Genomic DNA, 24903 nt, shown 5'->3' with positions numbered 1-24903 from the left:
ATTGAAACCTTGACTTTTTAAAACCACGGTAAACATTCAAACCAGAAATCGGCCCCGCCAAACATAAATTGTTTCAAAATAGCCAAAGAAAATGTATGACGCCTTGCCTAATAAACCCTGCATATCATCATCCACGAAGGGCTGACATCATCCATGAAGTATGATGAAAAAAAAATAATCAAAAAGCCGAACAAAAACCCTCCACCACCCGGGGGGCATTCCGGTGTTCCGAATGTGCTCCTAGTCTGCAATTTTGCACTGAAATGCTGCCACCTAGAGGGGAAATGTAGCATCTCATGCCTGGGATTGTTACGCAGACGCTGTACAGTTACAGTCGTCTATGGCTGTCTGAGGCCCAGGCAGGGGGCGGGAGGAGTTGGGATTTAGAGGAGGGTGGAGGAGCATGTGATGCTTTGAGCAGACAGTAAACACCACCCTGCAGAGCAGAACCCCAAACCCCTTCCTGGGCCTAGCCTGCCGTCGCCCCCGCGCCCACTGACCACTGTGATTGTCACTGTAATTACGGTCGGCTTTCTTTACTTTACAGAGGCATCGTTTGAACACTGTACATTACCTCAACTCTGGCAGAAATGCAACAATTAGCGCAGTGAGGAGAGGAGGGCTACAAAAAAAAAAAATGCACGGCGGCCCACCCAAGAGTCCAAATACAGTGAGTCACTCTCGAACAAGTGCTCACTGTACCAACATGACCTGGTTTCGTTGGAGAATGAAGAGGGCTGTCGACTTGCATTTGTTAAGTCCCCCAATGAAAGTACCGCAAAGGCCGCCGGCGGGCCCACCTACCTCGAACCGTACGGCCTGGAATCCATTCTCGCGCTGCACTCATGTAGAAATAAGCCTGTTTACCACCAACGGCTCGCACATGCTAATGAGCGTCTGTTTGTTTTCTGCCGCGCTCATGCAGGAGGAACGGAATTTTTCTGGTGGAGCTGAGGATAATAGATTATACGCAGCCAAAAATCCAGGTGGTTTGGCCGAGTCCGAGATTCACAATGTCTCCTGTCCTGGTATGACAGTACAGGTGCACTTGTGTACGGGGGCTCTGGTTGACATATACATTCCACCAGACATTCCAAATCACGTCCCGCGGGTCTTCAATACCAGGCTAGAGAGAGAACAAAAAATATATTGTTGATCATTCGAGTGTGAAGGAACCTTTAAACACAAAATGCATCCAAGTCTTTACAATTAACCAACCAATGCATCCATGGTTCAAGCTAGCATGCAAGAACCACATCCGAGTATTCAGTGCGTTTTGGCTTTTTGTGTACTTTCATTTGGAACAGGACTTGGGCTGCGACTTATGACGTCTCACAATATCACATGGACATCAGAACGGAATGCGAATTTAGCGACGAATAATATCAGCAGTGTTGCTTAAAATGCAGCCGTAGCACTACAGGTGAAATAACAGGCGGGTTTTGGCTCCCCAGCTTTATGTTTGACACTCTTGTTGTAACATGTTTTATCTTGGCCAGTAAAGATGAATCTCATTCTAATTCTGATACAATAGCCACCAATCTGTCCAGCATTGAAGGTGTTTCTCTGGAACGCTTTCCTGTCTTCGTCTTACGGGGAAGAATTTAACATCAACCCCCACAACTTTAGGAGGAAGCTTTCCAATCAAAACGTGTCTGAGCTGAAATAGTGTTTGTTTTTACAGTGTGAGTGTTACTTCATCCATTTTCCTTCCTTCCTTACTTCTGCTAATGTCCTTCGTTCACTCCTTCCTCTCATCCATGATTGATATCTTATTTCTTTCTCCCCCTTCATTCCTTATTTTCTTCCATCTTTCATACCATTCTTGTTCATTCAGTATTGTGACGCAATTAATGAGCGTCCTCTATCGGTAAATTGGCGAATCACAAAAACAAACCCATTCCTGAAAAAAGGTCTGTCGCTGCTTCGTTTCTAGCCGACGCTTTGAAATGGAGGTATGATGGAATGTTGTTTCCATATTTGAAATATAAAACATGCATATAATGTAAAAAAATCTGATGTTTAGGGGGGGAAACGAAACATTTCACGAAAGCCGATCTGTGTGAATACGGAACAAATTACTAAGGCATTTATTTTCTTGTTTCTTGTAGACTTTTAAACGCGGGACTGAATACCGGAAGTAGTTGGTCAAAACCTCCTGTTTGTAAATCTCATTATCTCGAGCTGTTATAGCGTTTGATATTTACAAAAAACGCATCGTTGTTTACGGACAAGTAAAGATGATTAAAGCTATATTAATATTTAACAACCATGGAAAGCCCCGGCTCATCAGATTCTATCAATATTTCGTGAGTATTACCGCCATAAACGGTATATGGGGGACAAATCTGTCGTTTGTTTTGATGAAATTGTACTTTTTGCACGAAATCGTTCCCTCTCATTTGTCTGCGGAGAACAGCATTAGCATTTGTTGGCGTTTGTGTAACAATAATATGTTCCCTTTTTTTTCTGCAAAAGTGAATAAACGGTCCACTTTGATGATGTGCTACTAAAGCATGTAATGAATATTGGTGGCATTGATCTTCATATTTTAGCATTTTGTAATTTTTTAGACCTTTTTTGGGGGGGGGGGGTAATATAACTCCCTCCCCAAATTTTATATATTTGACCTTTTTAGTCACTGTGGCCACAACGGTCACAATTATTATTTCTAAATAAAATTCGACTTCAATCACATTGTGTCTTTTTCTTTTATGCTACAACTTTATTTTCCCTGATATTAGAACAATAAAAAATATTTACTTTCACGGTAATGCCATTATGGTTTTATATGGCTTCATCGTGTCATTTTTACAGTGCAAATATAAAACATTTATAAGGTTCTGATCTGATTGTCCTCATAATATTTCCGTTTTACCTTTAAAGTTGGAATATCAAATCATTTTATTTTTGTAATATCATGCCAATTTATTTTATAATCCCCTCTATTGTACTGAAATTGTAATCCATAAGTTTTACTGTATAGTTTTTCCTTAACAATTTTGAATTAAACCTCATATTTTGTTTTCTTGAAGGCAGAGGACATGCAGCAGCAGATCATCCGGGAGACGTTTCATTTGGTGTCAAAACGAGACGACAACGTTTGTAACTTCTTGGAGGGAGGAAGGCAAGTGTTTGCTGAAGCTGCACAATTAAACCTATAGATGGAGCCAGACTCACAATAAATAATGTAAAGCCCAACCTTCCGTGACCGCTGCAAGGTGTCTTAATTTTTTATCAGAGGGAAGACTGACGTATATCCCCATTCAAGACAGATAAGATCTGCAACCAAAAATAAAACAAAAACTTTTGTGAATAGCCCAAAAATGCGAGTAAAACAGGCTGCCTTATACAGATAAGAGTTCAAACAAATAATTCTACCCCAAAGTATGACCTCAAAGCACTCTCATATTTCACTTAAAAACAAATGTCTTACAGATAATTTGATCTTAAATAAGTGCACTGCAAATACAGTACGCATGTGGCAAAAGGTGTCCGTAGCTTCTGCTTGCAACCTTGGCTAATTGTTGCTCCTCTCTGACGTGAAAAGAGCTTAGCTTTTCAATTGAGATATCTCACTTCAACGTACTTCCGTTACAGCATTTACTCCTTTCCGTTAGGCAGGGTTTTGTCATTTTGTAGCATCTTAAAGCTTTACAGAAATAGCATACACATCTGCAGAACGCTGCAAACAGGTGACGATTTTAGAAAATAGCTGTGGCTATCCTAATAGGTGAATTTGTTAGTAGGGAACTACAAATACGAACTGTATTATGTAATAAGATGGAGTTTTTGGTGATTTTCCAGTCTTATCGGCGGCTCCGACTACAAGCTGATCTACCGCCACTACGCCACACTCTACTTTGTCTTCTGCGTGGACTCGTCTGAGAGCGAGCTCGGCATTTTAGACCTCATCCAGGTAAGATGATTGAGAAAAAAAAAAAAACGTATCTGTTCTCCAGCCATTCATTTTTCACTGTATTTTCATAGGACGGAAATTTCTGTACTGATGTTTGTGTGCAGGTGTTTGTGGAAACGCTGGATAAATGCTTTGAGAACGTCTGTGAACTGGACCTCATATTCCACATGGACAAGGTGAGAGAGTGAGAAGCTAGAAAACTTTCACAAAAAGAAGACTGCAAACCAAATATAAACATATTTCAATTTTTTTCGGCCCTCTAAAAAGTCAAACAAGAATGATCAAAACGAGACTTCCCATGTGTCATAACATGATAACTATATTCTGTAATTATAATAGATATTAGGGATACAGTAAATCCTCACTATTCATGGGGATCGAGTTCTCGGCTCTGCTGTGAATCGTGACAAGCCGTGAGTAATGGACTCCCTCCTTAAAAAGGTTTATACTGTGCTATAATTCCCAATACATGACACAAGAGGGTGGCAAATGACAACCGAAAGAAAAGTAGCAAGTAGTAAATGACCAGTTAAGAAATGAACTTCCTCAACTCCTTTCAACATTTCCTTGGCACCAAGATGCCACTAGGTGGTACCAGACTGCAATACTGCTGCTGCTTTGGCCTGAGCACAAAATCAACAAATAATCAAATTTTTCAGTGGCTGCTGCCGCACAGAGCCCCAAGAAAATCTGCAAAGATGCAGAATTTGTGAATGCTGAACCGGCAATGCGTAGGAGTTGACTGCAGATCTCTTTGTTAGAGAATAGCAAGTTGTATTTGGAGAACAGACTTCACCAGACATCTGAATTCAATTAAAATGACTAATCACTGATTCCTATGGCAGATATTGGCAACAGTTGTTGGCTTCTTCCTGCTTTCTAACTATTAACTGGTGTGTTGTCACGTTTTTGTCCCCCTCCCATTCCTTGCTGCAGGTCCACTACATCCTGCAGGAGGTGGTCATGGGTGGCATGGTGCTGGAGACAAACATGAATGAGATTGTGGCTCAGGTGGAGCTCCAGAACCGCATGGAAAAGTCGGAGGTTAGACTTCCAAATTGCACACATTTAAGTAATACGATGTCTATTGATATTCCAAATGTGGATAAAGTGTTTGAAAACACACGACATGAGTCATTAACTAAATGCTAAAGATATAAAATAGAAGCTATGGGACAAAATCAGGAAATATGCTATTCATCATAGACAAGAAAAGTACAGGTTTCTTTTATTTCCCTCTGCTACCAATGACCTTGAACATGCCTGATGGATAGAAAGACTAGCAATTAGACAAATGTATTAACAGCTGAAGAGAGATGGATGATTGCTAAAGAGTTAGCTGGTTGGATTGATAGAAAAACAAATGCCGAGGCAGACCAATGAACAGAGATAGACAGATGGATGTGTAGATAGATGCATAGACTGATATATAGACTTACACTTTGACCAACTTCAGTGCACATAACTTTAAAGTCTGGTGATTGTAAATTTCTACTCCAGTAAGGGCAATAACGTCCCCTTTAAAAAAAAATAAAGAGCATGCACATAAATATGTGTGTTGGTCCGTGCAGGGAGGACTGTCCGCGGCACCTGCTCGCGCCGTTTCCGCCGTGAAGAACATGAACCTGCCTGAGATCCCGCGCAACATCAACATTGGAGACATCAACATCAAAGTGCCAAGCCTTTCCCCGTTCTGAATACTGCTCGGCAGGGGACGGGCGGGGTTCCAGTGCCCCACTCCCTCGCTCATATGCTGTATACTTGAACTCTCCTGACCACGGCGGCATTCACGATCGCTCACTCCGGCCGCTCTTGTGTGTGCTGGATAGAAGCTGTGAGTTGTTTGAATGTTGTTGTTTAATTACCGACCTTGTGTCCTAGTTCAATTTGCACAATATTGTCAATGTGTGTTCTATGAAGCAAAGGTAGGTAACCTACGGCGAGTGGTCCATATCCACTCGAGTGAGAATTGTAAATACAGACTATGTTGAATTGAGTGTTTTATGGCCAGTCGGCAAACTTCACTGTCATGATAAACTCACACACAATGGCAAATATTCCAATTTCTTTCTGTCGAGTAAGTTTTAAATTTGATAGTAATCGGAATCAGAAGAATAAGTTGGCCTTTGAGGGCACCTTCTGATGATCAAAGTAACAAAAATAGCCGCTTCAAACCAAACATGGCCGACTATTGGTTCTTGAGACTTTTTTGCTGGTCAACTTACGATATACATGTCAATCAATGTCATGATACGATTGAAACCAGCATCAGTGAGTGGAATTTCAAAAATGTCCTGGGATGTAATGACAAAAACTCAAATTGGTTCAAGTGTGTTTGTGATCAGTCAGAAACTCGAGGACGGGTTTGCTTTTGAATGACACATGGAAATGGCCATAATGATCCTGAAATAGCTGCTGCCTACCAAAATGACAGACTTTCCTAGTCTTTTGAAACATTTTAGACTTTTTTGGGTCTACCAACTACATTTCTGGATAAAACCTAATTGTAAAAAAGCTCAAAAGTGATAATGAAAGCCTTGAGCATTGATGAATAGGCCCTTGTCTTTTTAGTGTCAGATCCTCCAAATAATTTTCCAATTTGGTGCACTGCTCTGTTCACATTAAATGGCGTGGACGAAAAAATTAACATCACCTGTTTGTCGACTATACTTGCTAATAATTGGCGCTTAGATACGTTAAAGTACGAGCCCTGGAATCAGCTTCATAATGGCTGATTCAACCCAAAATGGCCGACTTCCCGATCAATTTTTGCCGTGCACTTTTTTTTGTGCATCTTTTGATAGAACCCTGTGTAATGTTGAGGCGTCGAACTGGTGTTGGGGGCTGAATTTATTTAATATTTTTAGGATGTGCTACTAAGTGAGTTCAGGGGGTTCTGTTCTTTTCCATGTGGCCCCTGATCGAAAAAAATGTTGCCATAAAGCATCAGGTGAATGTGAATATTTATGCATGTTTAATATTTTATGACTTGGCTGACAAGCATATTTTCCTTCTTCAACTCGACGCTCATTACTGGTCTTGATTTTGAGATTTCCCAAACTCCGAATCCCCCCATAGCGTAACATGATCCCTTTGGCTCCCATGCAACCTGGAATGAGTCTTCTTCCATCCGGGCGTCCAAACGTCTGCCTGTCCTCTGCGGACTGTCGTCACGATCCATGACTCCCGCTCTTTTGCACTAATATTAATCTCGCTGACATGTGCGTGGGTTCACGAGGCACACGATCGCGCCTCCACTTTGAATACAGCGTGGAAGCCAGTCAAGTGACAAGTCCTCCGAAGCGCTAATGCAGAAAGTCACTCTCTAGTTTTTTTTCGGTTTTTTTTGGGGGGGGGCGTTTTAGTGTTTGTAAAGTTCTCAGAGGGCCATACAAAGGCTGAATACACAAACGCACACTGATGTTTTTATTATCTTCCTGCCTCCAGGGTCCAAAAGCTACATCCACACATACCACTATGGCTCAATAGAACACTCCAGATTTTTGAGAGAAAATTCAGTTCCACTTTGCATGATGAAATTTGAGTGTAATGTTCATCACAAGTAGACCCACAAAAGAGACTCCAGAACTCATGCCTGAAAAGCCTGCCCATTTTGTTTTGAAGCCCCCCCAACATTCACTTTGTTGCACCAACCAACTGTTATTTTTTTTTAATTCAGCCCCTGAAGCCAGTTTCACCGAGGCCTTTGAAATATTCTGCGCATGTCTAATGTGACTAAACCCACAATAAGGAATTTTCAAACCACTTTGTTAAGCTGTCTACAGTTTTTTGAGGACCTTCAAACCAAAATGGCAGACATCTGTTTTCAGGCACAAGCGCTTGAGACTTTTTTTCTGTTGGTCTTTTCAAGACAAGACAGTCTTACCAAATTTCACGTTACTCTGGGGGCCGGCTTTTTTTAATTGTACTAAATCCTGCCACAGGTCCCATATGGCCCACTGGTCATAGGTTGCCCTTCCCAAGAGTTTGTATTTATTGCATACAGCGTGTTTGTGTCCTATTTACTGTATTGAGGTGTTCAGATTTTGATGTAAGGACGCATTTCTGAACATGAATAAAAGCTGCTGTCAGCCCCAACCCACCTAACAGTCGTTCTTGCGAAGAAGCACTCTGAGCTTACACTCTCTGTACCTTCGAGGAATTCTCTTGAAGCTGTGCCACCACAACCGAGGTTTGTTGTTACAGCCACATTCTTTCAATCACCCCCCTCTTCCCCGTTTAATATTTTTGAACTCCCCCTAACTCAAATATGGGGAGTCATCCCTCTAGGAAAACCTGCGGTAGCGCTCGTCGACTCCACCCTTGCGGACTGTTTCCCATCAGCCGGTCCTCATTCCAGATCCTGCAGGCAAGCAGTGGACATACTCGTAAAGCCGCTGGTATGTACAACCTTCTACTGCAAAATGTGGAAAATTGCTTTTTAGATTAGATTTTTTTAGGGGTGTTATATTGTCTGTAATGATGTTTTTTTCAATAGGAGCAATAGGAAACTTATGTGGGAAAAACTGCCCATGACTTCCAAAGTGCTTAGTAGTTTTTACAACATACCGGAATGTTTTTTTTTTTTTTCTTCATAATCGACCATCTTTGAGAGCTTAATTCATATTAACTGCCTCAAAAATGGCACTATTTGGAGTTCATTCCAAATTTTTGCCTCAAATCGTGGCAACACAGGATGGCAAAAAGAAAAGTGTCATGGAACTTTCTTGTGATGCAGGGAATTTTCTAGCTGCTCAGTATACTTCAAGCAAGGCAATTAATGGAGACTATCATTTACGTATAGTGCTTGTATGGATATTACATTTTAAAAACACCACTGACAGTATTGCTCTGCAAAGACCTTCCTCTTCCCTCTCCGTTAAGTGTCATCAAAGTGTGAATAGTTAACCATTTTATTATGTTGTGGTTTTGGCAGCACTGTGGGAGAGTGGCTAGAACATCTGCCTCACAGTTCTGGGGTTTCCAGTTTTGTTTCTCTGAGTTGTACTCGTATATACGTTTCCTCTGGGTACTTGGGTTAGGTTCATTGAATACCTTTGTCCCTTCATCCTTAGGTAAATTTAAAATGTATACTGAAGTTACTTGTGGCCCTTGTTGAATGTTTAAATTAAGCACAGCATCTGCTTTTGCTTCTGAAGTTTGGGGTTCGTATCAGTGCACGGCGTTCCTGTTTGGAGTTAGCACGTTCTTCTCCCCGTGCTTGTCTGGGTTTTCTTCTATACTTCTCAATTTCCCCTCCCCAAATATGCATGTTCGGTTCATTGAAGACTCTAAATTGTTGATAGTCAATGTTAGTTTATTTGTGCCCTGTGATTGGCTGGTGATCAGTCTTGGGCTGTACTGCGCCTCTTGCCTAAAGGCAGCTGGCATGGGCTCCAACTCACACGCTTGACAAGCTCTTTAGAAAATTGATGAATTCCCTGTGGTTTACATATGGGAAGACTGTTACTAAAACATTGTCCGAAAAGTGAATTTAGTGCGCATGTTGGAAGAATTCTGCTTCTACGAAAAATAAGCTACGCGAACAAGAAATGTTTTGAGATTTTATAACGTGATTGATTGGGCTTCGCTGTGTACCATCAAACGCATAACTTCATGATGTAGGTTCATTTATGCCTTTTCTAAAACTCCTTCAAAAAGAAAGCCGTATCATTTTTTATTTAAAATTCAGACCCTAAAGCCAGTTTCCCAAACCAATGTGAAACCTGGTAGTCTATCTGTACACCTACAAAAATGTCCCACAACACATTCCTTGAAAAACATTTTGATTGGAAGCGGCTATTTTATGTTGGCCATTTCCAGGGGTCCTCCAAAGACAAACTAATAAATTATTTTTGAGAATTTAGCCACCCGAAGCCTGTTTCACTCAGCAACATGAAACTTTGTGGGCATGTCTATTATGAGTAGATCCACAAAAAAAGATGCAAAAAGCTATGCCTGAAAGAAACTAAGAAAGAAATTAAGTCTGCTTTAATTAAGTAACAAAATATTAATTTAAAATTAAATAAATAAATAATAATAACGGTAATAATAATAGTAAATAAAAATTTAAAAATGTAAATTTATTTTTTAATAATTCTAGTCTTTTTGTGGGCATTTCCAGGGATCCTTCAGTTAGCTTTCAAAGCCTGTTTCATTTTCACAACATGCATCTCTATCCTGAGTAGACTCACAAAATAGCCCCAAGAGCCCATTCCCAGAATGCACAGGAAGCCATTTTGTTTTGAAGATTTACTCTTATACAATTCACTTTAAAGTATATATAATCCAGTATATGTCTACAAAACAGTAGAAGTCCCGTATGTGCCACTTAGGCGGATGCAACAACAAAAACGTACAAAGAAATTTACTTCTTATCCCAACATCCGGTATGCTTAAAACCTCCCACGTTATTGGGGGCCTTGGTTCGGGCTGGAAGCATGCATTCCAGATGTTGCGAGTAGCTTTGGGATGTTGTGTCGATATTTCACCAGAGAGTGTTCCTAAATTTCCTTGATGTCGTCTGCGGGAAGGTGCTTGTAAAGAGTTGCGGCAAAATAAATGTCAAAATAAATTAGACTTAAGTTGGTGTGTGCATTTTTTCTTGAAAGTTAGCTGTAACATCGTTTGTGTAACAACAGGAGCTGTAATAGTCCTTTTGGGAAAATACGTTTTTTTTTTTCCGTAGCTATTAACTTCTTGCACAGTTTTTCTCCTCTACATATCGAATAAAACATTTAGTTTCAAGCTTTTCGACCCACACACAACTCTAGCAACATCCCGACAGAGATGACACACCCTCTCTCCTTCACTCTCATTTTACAAACTATTATTTCAAATTTTTAAGCCCGACTCAACATGATCTGGTGTATGTACTAGTGTGACTCATCACCCCAAATCTGAACAAGCAAGCATTAGAAAACATTAAATGTGCAGTGATGACTGAAACAAAAATGATTAGTTCACATTGTAATCACAGTTTACGATCAAGTCAGTTGAAGAAGATTTCTGCTTTTAAACGACTTTCCAACATTTCCCTACAGCTCATATTGCGTTTTCCTGCCAGTTCTGCGGTTGCAAATGTTGCAAAGTCATCTATGGGAATCTGACTTGTGGACTTGTGAATCTGTGTCAGCAATTCTTTTTTTTTTCTTTTTTTTTTTTCCCCTGAAGTCAATAAATAAATATATGCGAGTGAATTCTACAAATGTTTCTATGGATAATTAGTGTCAGCATATAGTATGATGTGGACGTTTTTGTGAGCATGCATGAAACCAGCCCTTGGGAACTTACTGACTGCTTACTGGTGCACAGTGTGACCATGACATCAAGCTGGATGTTTCCTGGGAAACATCCGCACAGTCACACTGCAGCCAAATGAGGAAAACAGTCAAGTATGGCAAATCCAAATATTACGCAACAGTATGCGTAATTGAACAGTCGGCAACGCCAATATGGCCCAGCAGCTTTGATTGTTTTGATAGGAAAGCTTCATTCATACAGTGCCTTTCTATCTAAGAGTACATAAAAGGTTTAAGTGGTAAGAATAAGTGTACGCAAAAATCAAAGACCAATGCCAAAAGCAAATTGTGCACAAAAATAGCATGAAAAAGTTATTGTGTTAGTTCACTGATTCACCAGAAAGACAAATCTTAAATTTAGGGTTTCTTAACCTCCTTGGCCTTATGGCCTAACTTTTCCTGTCTAAAGTGGTCTTTGGCCCATTTGACATATTATGATTTCTGTTGACCTTTATTATGTTTGTATTCCATAACTAAAGGAGATCTAATCTTATTACAATTGAAAAATCTAAAATGATCTCAAACAAAAACAATTATAAAATGTAATCATCGAAAAGACATTTCTTGATGTGTATACTTTGACAGCCCACCAGATGCCAAACAGAAAAAGAATTCCTGCGCTTAGAATCTCAAGTCAAGCTTATTGCCACAAAAATAACTAGATTTTCCCTCAGCAAAAAGAATGGAATTTTTGGGTGTCTTTTGGTGAGGTTTGTGATGACCTTTGATTTCTATTTTTATTGTTAAATACTTTCCACTGTTAGTTTTCTTCAAGTTATTGTGCACAGGTAAATAACTAACTGATACCTTATCACCTCCACGAGGCAGAAAGTTATATTGTAACTGAGCATTGCTTTAACAGCAACAGCTATGATGTACTAAAATGATAACACTCGTTGCCGCGCGGCTCTTGCAGCATGCCCGAAGGTGCAGAACTGAATTTCTTATGCGCTGCCCACTAGTTGGCACTCACGGGCCAAGGTTGGGTTGTGTAGGAAAATGCAACACAGATGTGAAGGAGTTTTTTTTTTTTTTTAAGCAGAAACGGTGCTTTTTCCATTTGGGATTAGTCCAGAAATTCAACAAAATGCAACATTTTCGCTGCATTTTTCAGTTTATATAATAAGTGATTAAATTTGTACAGAAGACTGCAACACAGATGTGAAGCAGTTTTTACAAACAGTGTGGCATAACAGTTCAGTGATCCACTGGAAAAAAAATCTTTAAGTATTTTTCCCCTGATATAGTACACGTTTGTGTTTGTTTCCAGAAAACTACAACATAGATTTTGAAGGGAAAGTTAAGTCAAAACATTTCTTTACACAAATACTTTATTTTCTATGCGCCCCCATTGGTTTAAACCCAATATTTCTGGTTATTTTTACATTTGTGGAATATGAATCAAGCAGTAAAAAACTCACGGGTTGCTATTTTACCACTTGACGGCATGTCATCATGACATCACATCACAGTGCCTAATGTTTTTTTTTTTCTGGGTTTGGTTATGTGACATCCGCAAGCATGTTTCAGTTTATACACAAAGTTTTTGATTTTGTCACAGAAACAATTCTTTTACAACGGTCAATCTTTCCATCACCCTCACAGGTATTATGAACCAGCCCTGAATGTAGGAGCGACGTACCCAAATAGAAAAACAAAGCCTCAGACTTTAACTGACCTCCTTCCTGGTCATGGGGAAGGTCTACTACATCAGTAAGAACGTGGGACTTGGACTACTCCTGTTAGCGCTAAGCGCTTTGGTGACCATTATAGCTCTGTCTATCGCCTACGACAAGGAGAGGACCAAGAATCGAAGCAGACCCGGGGACCAAGCGGTGGTCTACAGCGACACCACCGATCCGACCCCCGTAGTCTCAAAGGATCCATGGGACCAGTACAGACTTCCTCCCTCCCTGGTCCCCACCACCTACAATGTGACGCTGTGGCCTCGTCTGAAGCCCGACGCTGACGGCCTCTACATCTTCACTGGACTCTCAGATGTGGTCTTCACTTGCCTCCAGGCCACAAACCTGATCCTGATCCACACCAACATGCTGAACTTCACCACCTTCCACGGGCACCACGCCTTGTTGAAGGACCTGTCGGGAGTCTGGATGCCGACCATCTTGAAGTCTTGGCTGGTGGCAGAGACAGAGTACTTGGTCCTGGAGCTCAGCGGCAGCCTCACAGAGGGGGCATCCTACGTCTTGCACACCGAGTTCCGGGGAGAATTGTCGGACAACCTGGAAGGATTCTACAGGAGTGAATACTTAGAAGATGGCGTGACAAAGTAAGTTTTCACATCATGGACTTTTGTAGGATGGAGTGAGTTCTCCATCTGGATTGAATTCCTTTACTTTTTCAGAGTGGTCGCCACCTCTCAGATGCAAGCCACGTATGCCCGGAAAGCCTTCCCATGCTTCGATGAACCCGCCATGAAAGCCGTCTTCAATGTCACCATCATCCACGACCGGGACAAAGTGGCTCTGTCCAATGCCCGGGAATCAGGTTTGAAAATGACTTCTATAAAATAGAAAAACAGAGCTGTATTTCTCCCTTAATTTCCAGGAACATTTTGTTCTCTGGACTCTTTAAAATGTTCCCAATTTTGAAATGCGCCAGAATACCAGCTGCAACATCTCTCCCGACTGATTAATGCTCTATCACTAATAAATGCCACAAGATGAAGGCAAAGAAAGTAAAATCATGAGTCAGTTCCCAAACTCAAAATAAATTTGTGAGGCATATCATTCAATGTTTGGGTTCCGATCAGGTAGGCTTAGTGCCACAGACCTTGCCTTTAGATTGTGTGACAAAGGTATTTGCTCAGGTACAAAATTTAGACGATAGTTCCCACGGCTCTTTATAAGCTCCTTGTTCTAGTGGTTGAAACCCGCCATATGACCTAATAACTGGAAATTGAGGAGTCGTAAAATTTTCCGACTGTTCCTGCAGATGCCAGAGATGTGGTCATGGACGGCACGGCGGTCCGTGTTACGAAGTTCGAGCCCACGGCGAAGATGTCCACCTATCTGCTGGCTTTTATCGTCAGCGACTTCACCTTCATTGAGTCCAACCAACAAAATGGCGTACAAGTAAGAAGCACTTTGACTGAAGAGAAAAACCATTTTTATTAATTTCACCAAATGCGGAAAGAGTAAAGCGCTGGATTTCAAATATACAGTCCTGTATATATGTTTTTGTCAGGTGCGGGTGTGGGCTCGAAGAAAGGCCATTGAAGACGGAAATGGTGACTACGCTCTCAATGTCACTGGGCAAATTCTTCAGTTCTACGGACGCTACTACAACACACCGTACCCGCTCCCCAAGTCGGGTAGGTAACCAAAAAACATTAGAACAAATATCAGACGCACTTCGTAGGTTTAACTTGTAACACAAGATTCCTTCACATGGAGGCCTGGCAAATGCTGGAGTTTGTGTCTTTTAATGAAACACAGATGTAAATCAGTTCTAGATAATATTTAGCTAATAACCTTTAGTAGTGTAATTTTCAGTTTATACAGTAAATGTTTGCAAAGAACAATCCTACCCAGATCTGGAGCAGCTCTCATGCGGTGTTGCTAAAATTTTAAATTCAGTGATTAAAAAGGAAAGTAAAAATATTCACACGCATCAGATCGTGAAAAATAATCTTTTTAGTGCCATACAGTGCGAATGACAGCAATGTCGAATTTAATGCAACCGGGTGGGAGTGGGAGGTGTTAAATTCACTTAATCAAGACTTTCAGCCGTGATTTCTATTCAATACTTTCAACCAGAAGGCTTTGAAATTCCGAGCAGGATATTTCCTACTTGCCATCAATCGAGTAAGGAGGACAAACAACCGTCAGGTGTTAAACTTTAGACCTTGCAATACCAGGAATACTCTTGTAATTCATCCAAAGTGGGAAACTGCCATGTTGACTTCATTCCATTTCAGTGTCTTCTCAAGCAGAACAGCGACACATGGGGATAAAAAACAGCTTGGACAAGCATTGTGAAATAGGCTTGTGATGTTTGGTACAATTCGCTATGGTTTGGAACACACAGGCGAATACATTTCGGATCTTCATGTATGGCTCTGATGCAGCCACTTTATGTCAACTGATATGTCAGCATTGAAAGAAATACTTTGCCGCCATCTTGTGGTAATTTGGTGCCAAGGAACAATGTTGAAGTGAGTTGAAGAGCTTTATTTTGACAAAAGTAGTACTTTACTGCCATCTTGTGGCAATTGTAGACCTTTTTGGTGGTTGTCACAGATTTCTTTTTTATTTTGCAACAGGGGCTTCTCGGTCCATTTTTCTCACAAATAGCGAAAGTCCACTGCATTACTTTAGTGTTTTGAGTGGAAATTTTTTTTACAGTTTGTTTAATAAATGTTTGAGTTTGTCTAGATAAACACAATGCAAAGATGAAACAGAAGGGCTAACTCAGATCCTTCAGTTTTTGGGGTGCTGCAAGACCTTTTTTTTTTTTTATATATTCGTCTTGGTCCTTTCCAGATCAGGTGGCTTTACCTGACTTCAATGCCGGTGCCATGGAGAACTGGGGCCTGGTCACATACCGGGAGACGGCTCTACTCTATGACCCGAACAAATCCTCAGCAGCAAACAAACAACGCGTGGCAGGCGTCATCGCACACGAGCTGGCGCACATGGTTGGCCATCTTGGGGGCCCGATATCCGTTGTTGATTGTATAGAGGAGACTATTGAGTCTCAAACTGGATTCGCTGGACCCACGGGGGGTTCGCAAATTTATTTGCCATAATTGGCGTGCATTTGGGATTTCTTCTCTCTAGTTTAGCTTGAGGCTTAAATGAACAGCTCTTTTTTCATTGTGATGTATCGTTGTATAATCTGACTTAAATTCCAAATAAAATAATAAAATATATATATTTTTTAAATCTACTGGTTAAAATAGGGGTTTCTTCCCTATTTTTTTATAATTGCAAAAAATATGACTATTATTTACAACTTTTGTTCTCTAAAAAAACTTTAACTTATTGCCATACTATGAATTTTTTTCTTTGCAACTGTAAAATTCATGCGACATTAGGGTTACACAGGGTAATAATGTTTACTTGGCATGTGGATTCTTCGTCTAGAAACGAATGCTTTGCTTTTTTTTTTTCTTTAGTGGTTCGGCAACCTGGTGACTATGCGCTGGTGGAACGATTTGTGGCTCAATGAGGGCTTTGCATCCTACGTGGAGTACCTGGGAGCGGACTATGCCGAGCCAACATGGAACATTGTAAGCAAAACTACAATTTTTACAATGGGCTTGTGCATGGATGCGCTTACGTGTGTTTGTGTGCGCAACTGCAGGCCTACGCTTGCTGAAACACTAGCAGCACACTGACCTACAATTACGAACTAATTTAAATAATATAAATAAATATTTGATCTATTAAAATTTTATTCATTTATTCCTAACAAACAGTCTTTTCTCTTAATGTTTCTTATGTCTGCACTGCTTGTATTAAGATTGTTTTGTGCTTTCAGAATCAATTCTGTTGGCCGATGTAATTAATTATCCGTCAGACGATATTTAACTATTCAATTTCAAATTTGTCCTCCTACAACTTGGTAGCTGGCCCCCCATACCAGTACAGTACCAAATTGTAAGGTATAGGGCGTTTTAGCCCGATGCCAGCGATTATGCCGACATATTTAGAAGTTTGCAAATAAATATGATTCTGCCACAGAAAGACCAGATAATTCTGGATGACCTGCTGCGGGTGTTCAATCTGGACGCCCTGGCGTCCTCTCACCCGCTTTCCCGGCGAGAAGACGAGGTGAACACACCCGCTCAGATCAGCGGGATATTCAACACCATCTCCTACAGCAAGGTAGGCACTCAACAATGATAGTTAAAAAAAAAACTGCTGTTTATAGTAAATGCTGTTTTTTGGGGATTTTTCAACTGACCCTTAACTCAACTTCATCTGTAAAGCACTTCGTAAACAACACCTTCTGGAATGCAGTGCTGTACACATACGAATCCATTATAAAGATGTAAAACAATTTAAACATAAAACAATAAAACAGTAAAACAGTTGGAGAGTGTCATGCAGAGTTGAAAGCCCAAGAATAAATAAAAAAAAAAAAGTTTTAAAGCAAGTATTAAAAATTGACAATGACGCGGCGTCACTTATCTGTAGAAGAAGGTCATTCCACAGCATGAGGCCCGCAACAGAAAAAGCTCTAGCCCCTCCTAGCTTCTTCGTAGACCTTGCTACCTCCAGGAGCAGCTAGTCAGCTGACCCGAGGCACCAGGCAGGAGTGTCCTGTCGACACTTAGAGATTTAATGATTGATTGATGATTTGTGTCAAAGGTTAGTAGTTATAGATTACGGTGTCTATAGTGTCCATACTCCACCTTTAGCAGGTGGTCGATTATGTACATCCCTCAATAAACAGGGATTTGCTGTATCTCCATCCAAGCGCCTTGTTTCCGAGTATCTGGTGTTACTTTCAGGGGGCGGTGGTCCTCAGGATGCTGTCGGAGTTTCTTGGTGAGACGGTGTTCGCTAAGGGACTCAGTGTGAGTATCACTATAAAATGGCCACTGTGTTCCAATGGAATTGATATGACGCTGAATTCTCTCACTTAGTCTTACCTCAACACGTTCGCCTTCAGCTGCACCGTGTACAGAGACTTGTGGGACCACCTCCAAAAGGTTTGTAAGACCATTTTGTGTGTCTCTCAATTTTCTTGAGCTTTCATCTTCCTGCTCCTTTGTTTTCCAGGCGGTGGAGGACACTCCGGGCTTGCGTCTCCCACGCACGATCCACGACATCATGAACCGCTGGACTCTGCAGATGGGCTTCCCGGTGGTGACCATCGACACCAAGACTGGACATGTCACTCAGAAGCACTTTCTGCTGGATCCAGAGTCTGTGGTGGACAGGCCCTCGCAGTTCAAGTTGGGTTACGCCATTTAACCTTACAACATGAGCATAAAGCAATTCTTACCATAAAATGATGTATACAGAATAGTCCAAACAATGCATGATTTGTTGTCTTAAAAAAGGAAGCGCCTCTCTCTGCTTCGCCGAGGTCAGTAAAGTAAAGACAGAGCATGATGTTCTGCAATGTCTCGGAAATGCTAAACTTGGTTTTTTATAGAGCACTTTAAAAACAACCGTAGTTGCACAGAAAATAAATACCATGCTTTCTTTAGATGGAATACAATGAAAATAGCATGGGCACCAAAATTGAACCCTGTGGAACACCATCTGACAATGGGGCAGAGTGAGACAAAGAACACCAAAGGCTAACACAAAAAGTCCTTCCTGCCAAGTAGGCTCTTGCCACTTTAGAGCGCTACAACTAATGTCCTCCTAGTAGTGCAAATGAGCTAACAGAATACTGCCATTTTTATAATAACATAACGTCTAAAGAACATGTGTTATGCGTCAAGGAGTACAACAATATTCTCATAATGACTTGAGTTTTTAGATGAGATGAGATCTTTAGCTAAGGTGCAAAAATGAAAAGTGCCATTGGTTCAGTAGCACTCAGGGTAAAACATACAGAAGACAAGCAAAACTCAAATGCGCATTGCATCAGTCAGGATATTGTATGACATGTTGCATCATGTGTTGCCATTGTTGACAAATTGTTGTCTCCCCCCCCTTCCCAGTTATACGTGGTTTGTGCCCATTAAATGGTTGAAGACAGGCGTTGAGCAGCAGCAGTATTGGCTTCTCCATACAACAGGTACTTTACGGTTCTCGTGACAACACCCTCCATTTTTGCCACTTTTTTTAAAACTCCCTCCAACTGTACAATTTTCACCAGACAGCCACCCTCAAATGAAAGTCTCGGGACTCAACTGGGTGCTGGCCAACACCAATATGTCAGGCTACTTCAGGGTCAACTATGACATGGAAAACTGGAATCGCCTAATCTCCGTGCTAGAAACAAACCACCTGGTGAGTGCAAACTGACTGAGGTTTATTTTCCACAGTGTCCATTTTGTTGCATCAGCCCTTAGTCTCCAATTGAATAAAATTGCCTCGTCACTGTGTCTTATTTCCTGCAGACCATTCCCATCATAAACCGTGCTCAAATCATAGATGACGCCTTCAGCCTGGCACGGTAACAACAGCGACAACTACTGTATAGTTATTATTATTATTATTATTATTAGAGTACAGTTTTGAGCAGTATATTATCCCGTATAGTATATAAAACAAAAAATGTTTTTGTTTGGATTGTGAAAGAGTTGTGCCTCATTTTAGAGCAAAAATGGTGGACACCACGCTGGCCCTGAGGACAACCAAGTATTTGTCCAAGGAGAGGCAATACATCCCGTGGAAGTCGGCATTGGGAAACCTCTACTTCTACTACCTCATGTTTGAACGTACCGAAGTTTACGGACCCTTACAGGTTACAAAAAAACAAAAACATACAATGTTAGATAAGGCTCGAAATTGTGGAGCAGTTTTGCAAATCAATGTCTCCACTTTTATTTTGCTTCCCTCAGTTGTCTCTCGAATAAAACGGCCCCTTTGTAAAATTTGTAGGTGCACGACTGAAAATGACAACAAATACACATGCTGATGTTAGATTACCCTGTATGTGGTGAACTCTGCTGTAGTATACTCCACACTCTCCACTTTGCTGCAACAGCCCGCAAATAAATGTTTTTTGTCCTTGCTTTACAACATGAATGTCTGAATGCAGAATTTTGTTTTTAACGCAGGCTTACACCAGGAAGCTCATCCAACCTCTTTTTGAGCACTTTGCGAAGATGACGCACAATTGGACTATGGTACCTGAAGCAATCAACAACCAGTAAGAGGAAACAGATAATGAAATAGTGTGTCAAGCTCTTTTTGACACTCTTACATGATATTTTGCATCACCTCAGGCGGCATCATATCACAACTGTGAGTGGCATGCACCTTTGGTGTAATGGGCAATTAATTTAAATGCTTTTTACGGAAATGTATTTAGTTGCAAAAACTCTCAAACAGTCGTTTTTTTTTTTGCATTTGCTTTGCCAATTTAAATTTTTAAATTAATTTGATTTTACATTATTTAAATTTGTTTAATTCCAGGTAAACATAATTTAATTGAAATTAAATGTATTTTGTGATTGATTAAATTTAAATGATTTTAATTTAAATGATAAATTACTTAAATAAAAAAAAATATATATTTAAATAAAAAAAGTTAGTGAATTCAAATACAATTTGGTATTTATGTATTTGAACATAAGAACTATATGTAACCTATTTATTCATATTATTCATGTCATTATTCATAATCATTTAATTACATTTAAATTAAATTCATTTTGAATTATATTGCCGTTCAATGCGTTGTCTGAACACATAAATGTATAATATGTATTGCAAGCAGTAAGTCGGAGTCATTTCCAATGAGGTTTGGACTCCACTAAGGATGTCCTTTGTCACAGATTCTGTGCATAACCTTTATGGACAAAATTTCTAGGTAGAACCAGGGCGTTGATGGTGCCTGGTTTTGTGGTCTAAGTATTGCATTTTGCAGATGATATGGTACTGCCTATTCTCACTGGAGCGGTTCACAGCCGAACGTTGGGATTGGCGGTTGGGTTGAAAATGAGCACCTGCAAATTTGAGACCCTGGTCCTCAATCGGAAAAGGGTGGAGTGTCCTCACCAGATCGCGGATGAGAACCTGCCCCAAGTGGCGGAGTTCAAGGATCTTGGGTCTTGTTTACAAGTGAGGACAGAATGGGGTGTGCGATTGACAGGGTAGGTGTACTGTCTGCTTCGATATGGACTCGCTCTATCGTGGCAAAGAAAGACCTGAGCTTAAACACGAAGCTCTCGATTTACTGGTCGGTGTGAGACGATGTGTTGCGACTGTCCAGGAAACTCTTGGTTCCCTCCGTAAGAGTTGGAAGAAGTAGTTGGTGAGAGGGAAGTTTCGGCTTACCTGCTAAAGCTGCTAGCCCAGTGATCTGTCCACAGATAAGCGGTAGAGAAATTAAGGATGGATGGACAATTTAACGCAGACATTTTTTGTTAGTTAAACATTTTAAAGTACCATTACGTACCTGCCTCTTAAGCTCAGTTCTAATTTTATTGAATTTATGTTGATCACATTTAAGTATTGATTAAATTGAAACCCTTTTGGTGTTGATGTATGTTAACATGAGCCTGTCCATCTGCCAGTCAACCTCAATTCAAACTGTACCGTCAGGTACAATCAGATCAACGCCATTGGAATGGCTTGCGCAGTGGGCATGCCGGCCTGCAAGGAGCTCATCAAAAGTTGGTTCAAACGCTGGATGGACCATCCGGAACACAACCCGTAAGGATTAATAATTCACTCGACATGGTGTGCATGCAAACGTTTCCCTTTTCAAATGCTATCTTCGATATGGAACAGGATCCATCCCAACTTGAAAAACACAGTGTACTGTATGGCCGTGGAACTGGGTGACGAGGACGAGTGGGACTTTGTCTGGAGGATGTTCAAGTCCGCTACACTGGCATCCGAGGCTGCCAGGCTCAGGTCGGCCTTGGCCTGCACCAAAGTGCCCTGGCTACTCAACAGGTACTTTACATGAAGATTGGTTTAAAACAAACAAACAAATGAAAAAATTTCAAAAGCTTACTTGGTAACTTAATTGAAGACTCTATACTGCCCTTTGGTGTGAATGGTCATTTGTCAATATGTGCCCTGTGATTGGTTGGCTGGTGTACACCGCCTCTCGCTCCAAAGTCAGCCGATTTAGGATCCGACACACCCGTGACCCTAGTGAGGAGAAGTGGTACGGAGAATAAATGGATCGATTAAATCATTTGAAATGATTAATTTAATTTGATTTAAACACACTTTTTGCTATTTACATAGTTTAATGTAACAATTGAATCCATGAATTCCAACACCTCATCTTTGTCAAACTGCCCATTATATTTTTGCCATAATAAATCTATTTCATTTACATCTATTTAGTTTATTTGGAATATGTGCACTGTGGAGGCTTTTTGAATACTATGGTTTGTGCTATAAAATGTGGTTACAAAAATGTCAGGAAAAGCCAACTAGAACATCTGAACTTTTTGAGGGGTTGATGAGAGGCTATAGAAAGTCCTATCTTAGTAATGCTAATAACGCTTTGCATACTATTGTGTGTTGTCAGATATCTGGAGTACTCTTTGGACCCGACTAAGATCCGCAAGCAGGACACAACGTCCACCATCACGAGTGTGGCCCACAATGTGGTGGGCATGCCTCTGGCCTGGAACTTTGTCCGAGCACGATGGAAACAGCTTTTCCACCAGTGAGTGCATGAATTTATGATTCAAGGCGTCACTTTTTTTTGTGTAACACTTGTATGACATTTTAGAATTTTCTGTTTTAGAGTGTTTAGTTGTTTTTATCCTCCAAAATTGTTTTTTATTTGGCCGAGAAAAAATGTTTGGCTGTAAAAGAAGATGGGGTATGAAAAAAGTTGGACTATTATGTGTATTATTTTAAGATTTTCTTTTTTTTGCGTGGATAAAATATCTAGTTTGTTTTTCACAAAAAAAGTAGAATATTTTGAGATAAAAGTCTTTTTTCCCCAATATGAAAAGTAAGTTTTGGGGATAAAAAAATACTAAGGAAATCTAATATCGCTCCCCAAATAAGTCATAATCATACAAAAAATGCATTATTGAATTAATTTACTTTTTTTAAGATATTTTTTTATCATGATAAAAAGCACAAAAAAGAACAAATCTTGCAGAAATAGTCCTAATTTTAAGTATTTTTTTTAAACATCATATATGAGATAATCATATTTCTTTTAAATTACTTTTGGAATAAAATTTCAGATTGGATTAAAATAGAGAAGAATGCCAGTTAAAAATAACATTTTTATAATTTTGTACATGTACATAACTTATTTTTTGCATTTATATGGCAGTGTAGATTTTATTGCATTTGGGTTTGTTTTTACACATTGCAGCAGTCACATTCCATTTACATGTTGCGTTTGCGATTTTAGATATGGAAAAGGATCGTTTGTCTTCCCCTCACTCATCAAGGGAGTCACCGCGCGCTTCTCCACAGAGTTTGAGCTGAAGGAGGTACCCTGAAAAGTAGATGTGCCAAGAGTACTTGCTCTCTCCTTTTAATTAAAAATACAGATACTTGTGCAAAAGACAACATAAGGCTTAGAATTGTCTATACATGCCACAAGAGGGCAGCGAAGCAGTACTTGGTTCATCAAGCCTAATTCTTCATTTTCTTCTTCTTCTGCATCTTCCTCACAGCTGCAGAGATTCAAAGAGGACAACCAGGACGTGGGCTTCGGCTCAGCCACCATGGCGCTGGAGCAGGCCTTGGAGAGGACTTCTGTTCAGATCAAATGGGTGACGGAAAACAAAGGTCGAGTTCTGGACTGGCTTTCTCGGGTGCCTGTATGAAAGTTAGAGGACGTCAGGAATAACGCTTCTCTCTTTTTTACGCTATAATCATCAGGATGGCTAATCTCTGTGCCGTGTTGTTAGAGCACTGACACACTCTTTTTGTCTGTGTGTGCTTATAATGGCCGCTTTCTAGGAGGTTAGAACAGCTGATGGAGTCAAATCAACATCCATAATGATGTCTTTGGTACAAAAGTGTACATATTAAAAAGCCTCTTAATGCCATTGTGCATCCTAAAAATGCTATTTTTTTCCACCTCCTTCCTTGGTCTTTGGAAGGCGGAAAGGCAGGATTATTACCAAGTAATCACAATAAAGTTGTATTTTTTTAAATGTAGAAATGTTTTACAATAACAATATTGTGATACTATAACATTTGTAATATATAACAGGTTGTGGGCAAAGGCAGTGTAACCCATTAAAAACAGTTCAAGTAGTGTTTTTTTTCCCACACTACATTGTAAATTTTGAGTCTAAAGACTACATTTGGGCCCAGTAAACAAGAGTAAAATTTGAGAGTAAAGCCTTCATATTAAAATTCTCAAGCGTAAGTTTTACACAGAATTTTACGGCAAATGTTCTCAGATTAAATTTTACGCACAATTTCATGCCAAATATGTCATTCTCAAATTTTACTCTGTTTACAGGGACCAAATACAACAGTTATGTTAGTTAATGGACCAGAAAAAAATGATGCAAAGACTCTGAGCTAATAAATCTATCATTTTGAAATCTAAAATGTCCCAGCTTTCATGAACGCACCATTGCTATACATTGATGTAGATTTTATAGCAGGCAGCTCTTCTGATGGAATTTCATTTTGTAGTAGCAATTATTGTGTGTGTATATGTATGTGTGTACCTACAAATGACTGCAACCTAAAAAAGCCTGAAATTCCAAAAGTGTTACTCAATGTAACCAAAGATATGGAAACTGATAAGTGGTGAATGATTACACGTGTGAAGGGTGTAAGGTCAGCTACCTGCTAGCTACCAAAGCGTGCTTATTAAGCATTGGGGTTATTGTTTTTTTGTTTGGGAATAACATACAATGAGATGATGTTTGACAAAGTGTCTGGATGTTGTGCATCATTTTTTACATTTAAAATTCATTAAAATAATCATATGTCAAAAAATAAGGTAACAAGAAAGCAGAATTTCTCACCATGTCTTTGGTGAAAAGCAAAGTTCTGGGTTCGTCAAACAACACACGACTGCAAATGTTTGATTCGTCAATGCAACTTTCTACCTGTTTACAAAATACAT

The 24903-nt window shown here is 40.1% G+C and overlaps 2 protein-coding genes across 2 annotated transcripts; both read left to right on the top strand.

The window, feature by feature from the left end:
- Positions 1 to 2110: 2110 nt before the first annotated feature.
- Positions 2111 to 8017, top strand: ap3s2 (adaptor related protein complex 3 subunit sigma 2). Its single transcript, XM_088295405.1, has 6 exons — positions 2111 to 2309; positions 3036 to 3127; positions 3808 to 3919; positions 4024 to 4095; positions 4856 to 4963; positions 5491 to 8017. The coding sequence occupies exons 1-6, from the start codon at positions 2241 to 2243 to the stop codon at positions 5614 to 5616; spliced, it is 579 nt and encodes a 192-aa protein (XP_088151531.1). The 5' UTR covers positions 2111 to 2240; the 3' UTR covers positions 5617 to 8017.
- Positions 8018 to 8131: 114 nt separating this feature from the next.
- LOC148337065 (aminopeptidase N-like) lies at positions 8132 to 23863 on the top strand. Its single transcript, XM_088295402.1, has 21 exons — positions 8132 to 8319; positions 12826 to 13510; positions 13586 to 13728; positions 14176 to 14315; positions 14428 to 14554; positions 15726 to 15880; positions 16361 to 16474; positions 16929 to 17072; positions 17702 to 17767; positions 17837 to 17902; positions 17973 to 18148; positions 18869 to 18945; positions 19027 to 19160; positions 19271 to 19326; positions 19470 to 19617; positions 19934 to 20025; positions 21423 to 21533; positions 21612 to 21779; positions 22369 to 22509; positions 23218 to 23299; positions 23486 to 23863. The coding sequence occupies exons 2-21, from the start codon at positions 12912 to 12914 to the stop codon at positions 23636 to 23638; spliced, it is 2892 nt and encodes a 963-aa protein (XP_088151528.1). The 5' UTR covers positions 8132 to 8319; positions 12826 to 12911; the 3' UTR covers positions 23639 to 23863.
- The last annotated feature ends 1040 nt before the right edge of the window (positions 23864 to 24903 follow it).

Source organism: Idiotropiscis lumnitzeri, chromosome 5 (assembly GCF_059441095.1).
Source record: "Idiotropiscis lumnitzeri isolate Australia: NSW breed Sydney's pygmy pipehorse chromosome 5, RoL_Ilum_1.0, whole genome shotgun sequence".
NCBI lineage: Eukaryota > Metazoa > Chordata > Actinopteri > Syngnathiformes > Syngnathidae > Idiotropiscis > Idiotropiscis lumnitzeri.
The sequence above is the reverse complement of the archived record's forward strand: the minus strand, read 5'-3'. Positions and strand labels throughout refer to the sequence as shown.

Excerpts from the sequence above, each read along its gene's own strand:
- ap3s2 (XM_088295405.1), top strand. The coding sequence starts at position 2,241 with ATGATTAAAGCTATATTAATATTTAACAACCATGGAAAGCCCCGGCTC. Across the intron at positions 2,310-3,035 it reads TCAGATTCTATCAATATTTC|GCAGAGGACATGCAGCAGCA; the intron begins GTGAGTATTACC and ends GTTTTCTTGAAG. Across the intron at positions 4,096-4,855 it reads TCATATTCCACATGGACAAG|GTCCACTACATCCTGCAGGA; the intron begins GTGAGAGAGTGA and ends TCCTTGCTGCAG.
- LOC148337065 (XM_088295402.1), top strand. The coding sequence starts at position 12,912 with ATGGGGAAGGTCTACTACATCAGTAAGAACGTGGGACTTGGACTACTC. Across the intron at positions 13,729-14,175 it reads GTCCAATGCCCGGGAATCAG|ATGCCAGAGATGTGGTCATG; the intron begins GTTTGAAAATGA and ends CTGTTCCTGCAG. Across the intron at positions 20,026-21,422 it reads CCTGAAGCAATCAACAACCA|GTACAATCAGATCAACGCCA; the intron begins GTAAGAGGAAAC and ends CTGTACCGTCAG.